This window comes from Lathyrus oleraceus, chromosome 4 (genome assembly GCF_024323335.1).
Source record: "Lathyrus oleraceus cultivar Zhongwan6 chromosome 4, CAAS_Psat_ZW6_1.0, whole genome shotgun sequence".
In the NCBI taxonomy this organism is placed as follows: Eukaryota; Viridiplantae; Streptophyta; class Magnoliopsida; order Fabales; family Fabaceae; genus Lathyrus; species Lathyrus oleraceus.
In genome coordinates, this window is record NC_066582.1 from 371327168 (window position 1) to 371334276 (window position 7109).

The 7109-nt window shown below is 38.2% G+C and overlaps 1 protein-coding gene across 1 annotated transcript; it reads right to left on the reverse strand.

Annotated features, from left to right (window-relative positions):
- Positions 1-6073: 6073 nt before the first annotated feature.
- LOC127137523 (U11/U12 small nuclear ribonucleoprotein 31 kDa protein) lies at positions 6074-6907 on the reverse strand. The gene has a single exon (XM_051063982.1). The coding sequence runs from the start codon at positions 6905-6907 to the stop codon at positions 6074-6076; it is 834 nt and encodes a 277-aa protein (XP_050919939.1).
- Positions 6908-7109: the final 202 nt, after the last annotated feature.

Here is a 7109-nt window from a genome sequence, read left to right on the forward strand (position 1 = left end):
ACTGGACTTACATCAGCATCCGAACCAACAACCACACACAGGAAACCAACTTCCAATCGTTGGACTTACGTCGGACTCCAACCAGAAAAGGAGAAACAACTCACACAAACAAAACAAAAGGGCGCCCGGAGAGATCAGCTCATCTCCTGCCTACGTACCTCATCTGGTATGAGGATTAGGGCGACGTAGTTCCCCTACGGAGGGACACAGGACTAGCTTAACCAGATAACAGAGGGAGACACAACTAGGGAGACTACGACTCGAACCTAGATGTTATCATGCAAAATCATCCCTAAGTTAAGGTTTCTAGTTAACTTGCACAGGGAGCAAGCTATCCTAAACATGACTTGCACAGGAAACAAGCTAAAGCACACACAAGCACAAATAGCACACACTATATGCAATGAAATGGGCTCAATCAAGGTTAGGTTTTAGTCGAGGGGTTATATCAACCTCAACAAACAAACCACTGTAATAGGGTAATGTTAGCTCTTAACCCTAACATTGAGAGTTAGGGTGAAGCTGATGAAGGGTGAGTGAAGATGAGACTTCACAGCTCTTATCCCTGGCCTGGGAGAGCTTAAGACAAGAATGTGTGGGTTCAGAAAGTGGGAACCCTTCTACACATTTGACACTGACTCAACTGTACAACTGTACAAGATCTTGAGTTAGTATCTGCAATGCATCAACACAGTGGTGTGAGCAAAGCAGATGACACACAGAATAGCAGGGGATGGATTGCACATCCCTTGTATCTGCCAATGCCTCTTCACTTAGGAGGTCTTTGAATATGTGCAAGGACAAAAGTAAACAGTCACAAACATTGCCTCTTAAGGAGGACTTCAGACAGGTGCCTGGCCAAGTAACAGGCCAGGTCTTCCAGACTACATGGAGTAAGGAAATTATACCTCAATGCAAATTTCTATCAAGCAAAGCAAAGCAAAGTTCACAAATAACTACTAGCAACTAATGTACCTGAAATCAGTCAAGCACAATTAGTATACCGGACACAAAGTTAAAACAAACAGCATAAGCCAACAGACAACACAGTCAAGCATATGTGCAAAGCACAAGCTCATAACAAGTGAGCTAAGCAACCTACAAAACAAACAATTTAGTTCATGATAAACAATCAAACTCATTCAACTTGTATTAATCTCTTTGGAGCATTTGCTGCTTAACCTGAAAAACCAAACTTAAACATGAGTAACAAGACCACTAGGACAAGCCTAGGGTCAAAAGGAGATAACAAATTTAAAACAGCAAGGGACAAGTGTCCAAAGTCAAGACAAATCAATCAAGAAACAAACCCAAGTGGTTTCACATTCATATCATTCATCATCATCATTTCACAAACAAATTAGGTCAAAACATGTCAAATAGAACCTCAAAGAAGTCAACAGAACGACTCAACTCAAATACAATCAAAAACATTTCAATAAATCCTCAAATAAATCATGATCAAAAAACATCCACAACATGATAAGCATACCAAATTTCATCTCATTTGGATCAAAGGAAGTAGGTCAATGAAAATCAGAAAGTCAAAGCAAGTTCAAACAAACTCATACAAAGCATCAAAACATGCACCAACTTCAATTAATCATAAAACAGAAACAACATATGATAAATGAATGGGACCAAAGCCATGATATACTTCAAGATGTCCACAATTCACATGTCAAATTTCAAGTCCATCCAATTAAGCATTAGAATTTCACAAATCATATGGCATCATGTGTCACAAAAGTCAACAATTTGGTCAAACAGGGGACAAATTGTCAATCAAATAGGAAATGCATTCAAAAATTCCAAAAAAATTCACACACATTCTCAACATGCACAAATGTCTTCATGCAAAAATCCAGACCATTTTGAGTTCAATAAGCATGGTAATTAAAATCATGAAGTTGGACATGCATGGTGTGACACAAATTGTCACACCCCTATTCAAAAAATCATATCTCCACAACCAGCAATGATAAAATTACAAACTCTATACCAAAATCACCATGAACATGTCTAGTTTAAGCACAAAACATTTGAGAGGCATTGGAGCAAGTATCATCATTCACAAGCAAATTGGCAAAGGATACACAAAATGGACACACATGAACAAACCCTAGCACATTTAGAAATCCACACATGCAAAAAATATGGAAAAATCACCATAATAAACTAGAGATCAAGAGAAGCAATCCACAAAAAATCCCATCAAATTTGGATTAAAATTGAAGAACTTATGAATTTTCTAAGTTTGCCATGCAAAATGAAATAAAATATTGAAAGAAAGAAAATGATTTAAATTAAATAAACACGGCAATGGCAAAATTGTAATATTGGGACTCACTAAGTGAAACGCCGCGTTTCACTTAGTGAGGTGGCGTGTTGCTATTTGCTTCATGGCCCACGAACGGGAAAATCATGCAAAACGAGTTCCAATCAGATTAAACACGATCCTGGGTTTGGTTTTTTTAGGGTTCCAAGCTACAGTGACATGTTCATCAACACGATGAACAAATTCCCCAGATATTTGCAATGAGTATACCATTCAAATCATCTCACCACGTACAATCATAATCCAACCTTAATTTTCATTAATTCAAGCTAACGAGGAAGAACTAAGCACAAACACATTTGACCAACAAACTTTAAATCGATGTTTCTCTCTCAATATGCAACCATTTTCCACGATTCAAGTTTCATTGAAATCAGCATGGAGAGATCTTTAATAAGCATAGCATGATTCTAACAATGGCTAGGTTCGAATGTTACCTGATTTTGAAGAGCAGTAATGGAACAGTGGTTCTTTGGCTATGATGAGCTGAAACAGAAGTGCAAAGATGTTCCAAATGATGAATAAGTGAAGAATCGTGGCTCAACAATGCTTGGTGAGGCTCCAAACTCGAACTGCCATGTGAGGAGCTCCAATGCAACAGTATGGAAATGGCTTAACAGCTGAGAAATGATGCTTACAGAAGCTTCAAAAATGTTGGTGAATGATGAATCAATGGACCAAGGCACTAGTTCTTTGAAGATTTTCAGAAAAAATTCAGATGAACAAATGAGAGTTTTTGAGAGAAAATGAAGTTCAGATCTCCATTGTCAATAGTGGCTAGGGTTTTTCAGTCTGAAATGTGCAATATATACTTTGATTAACAATGCCTAAGCTTGGTTAATGAAGTGGTAAGTGAAATTAGCTCAAACGAAGGTGTTTTGACAATTTGCTAAAAACCACTCAATAATGCATGGGGTGCATGTTAATGCACGAAAATGGGCTTAGGCATACCCCAAATGTAGTTTCTGAACATTGTCAATTGATAGAATGTATTGGAAATGATTAATTTGAAAGTTCATTTTTCACCTCACCCCTTTTTTTAATTCAAACCACTTGAAAAAAGGCCATTTTGATTGGATGATTTTTGGTAAATTGTGATGAAGGATTTGGATAGAGCATATCAAATGTGACTTGTAGCAAAAAACCTCACTCAATTTGGCCAAATGGTTTGGAAGATATGCCACTTTGAAGTTCAAAAATTCTTGAGAATGATTTGATCATAACTTGCCAACCATAAATGAGAAATGAGTGTTCTTGGACTTTTTGGAAATGTGAGAGCAAGATATTCAACTTTCATGTTGAACAGAATTTCATTTGAAGCTTGTATGATGATGTAAATTTGAGGAGAAAAACTTTCTATTTTTGGCAGTTTCCAATTACAGGTCACCTGCCATTTTAGGAAACTTTTTATCTGACTTTATTTTCTTCAATCTTGATCTTTGAAATGTCAAATGGGACTTGTATGGACATGAATGAACCCTTTCAAACCATCTCCCACCTTGAAATCCATAAAATCAAGCACAGTTGACCACAGTTGACCATAGTTGACTTCCTAGGGTTTCTGAAGAAATTCAGCTTGACTGTTGAGCTTTGATCATCCAATCTTTGGCCAAATCACTTCAAAATGATCCTTAGACCATATGAACTTGATAAACCAACCCAAGGGCTTTTTCTCAATGGAAATGGCACATGCTTGCTGGTTTGACCTGATCTCCTGACCAGTTTGACCTAATTTGTCAGCTGGACTTGCACTTGGGCAAAGGACAATGCAATGCTATGAAATGAACCATGTTATGTTAATGACCTAATATGAGAATGTATGTACAAAAGGTAGGTGCAAATTTGAGGTGCTACACAGGTAAAATTGAAATTGATGGTGGTTGAATTGTATTAGGAGATGAGTTTGAGTGAAAAATATTGCATCCAATGCGTGGTATTTATAGAGACGGACAAAACATGTGGGCGCTTGAGGGATTGACGGCCACATGACCATCACATGCAGCCAGATGAATTAGCGCCCACACAACCAAATGCACCTAGGCGCCACTAGCATTGACGCCTCCTCATGAGGCCCAATGCAGGCGCCACTAGTATTGGCGCCTCCTCATGAGGAGCGCAATGCATGCGCCAATGCTAGTGGCGCCTCCTCGTGAGGAGCGCAATGCATGCGCCAATGCTATTGACGCCTCCTCTTTATGCATTGGGGGTGCCCCAGTTCATCTGACGCATCCTCTAACAAACTTTGTTATTTTGATAATTTTTTTAAATAATTAGTTATTTTGAAAAAAAAATAAAAATAATTATTATTTTGAAAAATAATTCCTAACTTTTACCTACTTCCTCTTCAAGAACACCCATATTAATCCTATTTGAATCTGCTCAAACTTCAACAAAATTCAAGAAACCGATATCTTGAATTTCACAAAACTCCTAATATCTTTATATCTGAGTACAATTATCGTACTATGTAATCAAGCTTCATGTTAATCCTATTCATAGAGGATATGAACTATACTATTTTCATTAACTTGTGCCATAAGACAATGATTCAATTAGTAAAAAATATGAGCATACAAAAGTATATAGACAATCATGAATATGGTATCTATCGGTTATATATAATTGTCAACTGAATATGGTTTCAGAGTTATAGATATATCCAAAACCAACAATGCTTAAAACCAACAGTGCAACAGTAACAATTGACCCCAAACTCCATATAATATAACTATACTTAATCCGATTCAAAGCCATAATTCAGAAAGAAAGGAAATAGCATAACAATAACCAATTTCTTTTTCTACATATCATTACAATGACATTCAAGATTAGCCCATGGTTCAAAAAGTTACAGAATATTTAAACCTATAATTTAAAGCCTAGTGTCGAGGGTGAGGCACAAATTGGTATTATTCTCCAGCTCAACCAAGTGATTATGCATGAAAAGGATACCACATTTTCTCTGTGAGAAGCAATTTAAGCATTCTAAGAGAAACTTGAGAAATACTCATCAATATGCATAAAAATGCTCAGTAGACATCAAAGAGTAAAGGTAATCAGAAGAACTGTTACCCATGGTTTTAAACTGCTTTCCACAAGAACGGCGACAGTAATTGTGACTACAAGTCTACAACCTATGCTTTTCAAGATCTCAACAACCATATCAAATCCAGCTATATCTGACTACAATATTCTACATATCAAATATCATAACATAACCACCACAACTGTAATTAAAAACCTTACTTATATGATAACAAGATGTGCATAAAGTAAACCAGGGTGTTACAATTTGATTACATTACATGTTTTAACTGAACCAAAATAAAAAACATAACGAACAGGCTTTTCCTTTCTGTTTTACAGGTAAACCGAATGCTAAATTAGGCCGATAAATAAGAGACTCGTCTGTCATCATTTATTAACTATGAAAATATGGAATACACAAAAATGCTCATCACCAATTCACCACCACTATCACTAATTACTACCACAATAACTAATAACTAACATGTGCTTGTGATCAAAACCATAAACACATCCAACCAAGCCAACAACATATAAACAATTTCATCAATTACACCATATCTTGAGAAAAACAAAAAATTGCCATTTAGATCTATAAAACACTGGCACATATGTAGACACGACACACAGGACTAGTTGAATAATGCGGTAATGCGGAATACCAAACACACACCTTCAATCTGAAGTGTCAATGCTACATAGTCATGATCAATCATCATCATCATGATCACTCTCATCACTGAAATACCCAGCTTTCTTCCCTTTCTTCTTCGTCTTGTTGTTGTCCGAACCCTCATCATCATTTCTGTTTCTCCCCAGCAACCTTTCACCCGCTTCATCATCCACAACAGAAGCCCAATTATCGTCAAACTGCTCCGCAGCAATCTGACCACGCTCCTCCTCATCATCATCACATTCCTCCTCCCCATCCCTATCCCTCAGCCCACTAAATCCCCATCCCGGCTTCTTAGACTGAGGCCGCGGCCTCGGCCCCAACTGATTCTTAGGACACTCATACGACAAATGACCATGCCCCCCACACTCATAACACAAAGCAGTCTCATTATTGTACACGCGCTTCCGAATAAACTCCGGAGCACGTCCATTATCAGCAGCAATAGAAGCAGTTAGTGTCCTTCCATTGAGAATCTTCTTATTCATCTGCGCCACGGCGCGTTGGGCGTCATAACGAGAAACGAATTGGAGAAATGCGACACCGCAGCTTAGGCGCGTGTGACGGTCTTTGAGAACGGTTACACGCGCGATGCGGCCGAAAGTAGAGAGGAGCGTATGGAGATCGGAGTTTGTTAGGGAGTAATCTAGATTAGAAACGTATAGCGTCGATTTTGATGGTGCTAAGGGTTCACCTGTTGCTCCTATTGATGATCCTTTGTTGTTCGGTTTTGATTGGGGTTGATTACTGGATGTGGTGTCGGTTGTGGTGTTGGGGGTTGAGGATGAAGCGCAGTAGCGGTAGTAGAAAACGTCGTCGTCTTCATCGCTGTCGCTGTGTTTTCGTTTGTGTTTCTTCTTGCTTGACATTTTTTTCGGTTCAGGTTTTTTGTTTCCGGCAACGGCGTTCGGTTTCCGGCGACGGAATTAGTTCTCCGATGCTTCTTTAATCTATAGAGGAAATCTGAGAGTGGAGAGATTCTATAATGCGTTTGAGAAACCCTAGAGAAGTGAAGCGAAACTCCAAGCGGATCTGGACATGGATCCGGATATTTTGGATTGGTTTTATATA

What these genes read in the sequence shown, in the direction of transcription:
- LOC127137523 (XM_051063982.1), bottom strand. Translation starts at nt 6,907, where the DNA reads ATGTCAAGCAAGAAGAAACACAAACGAAAACACAGCGACAGCGATGAA.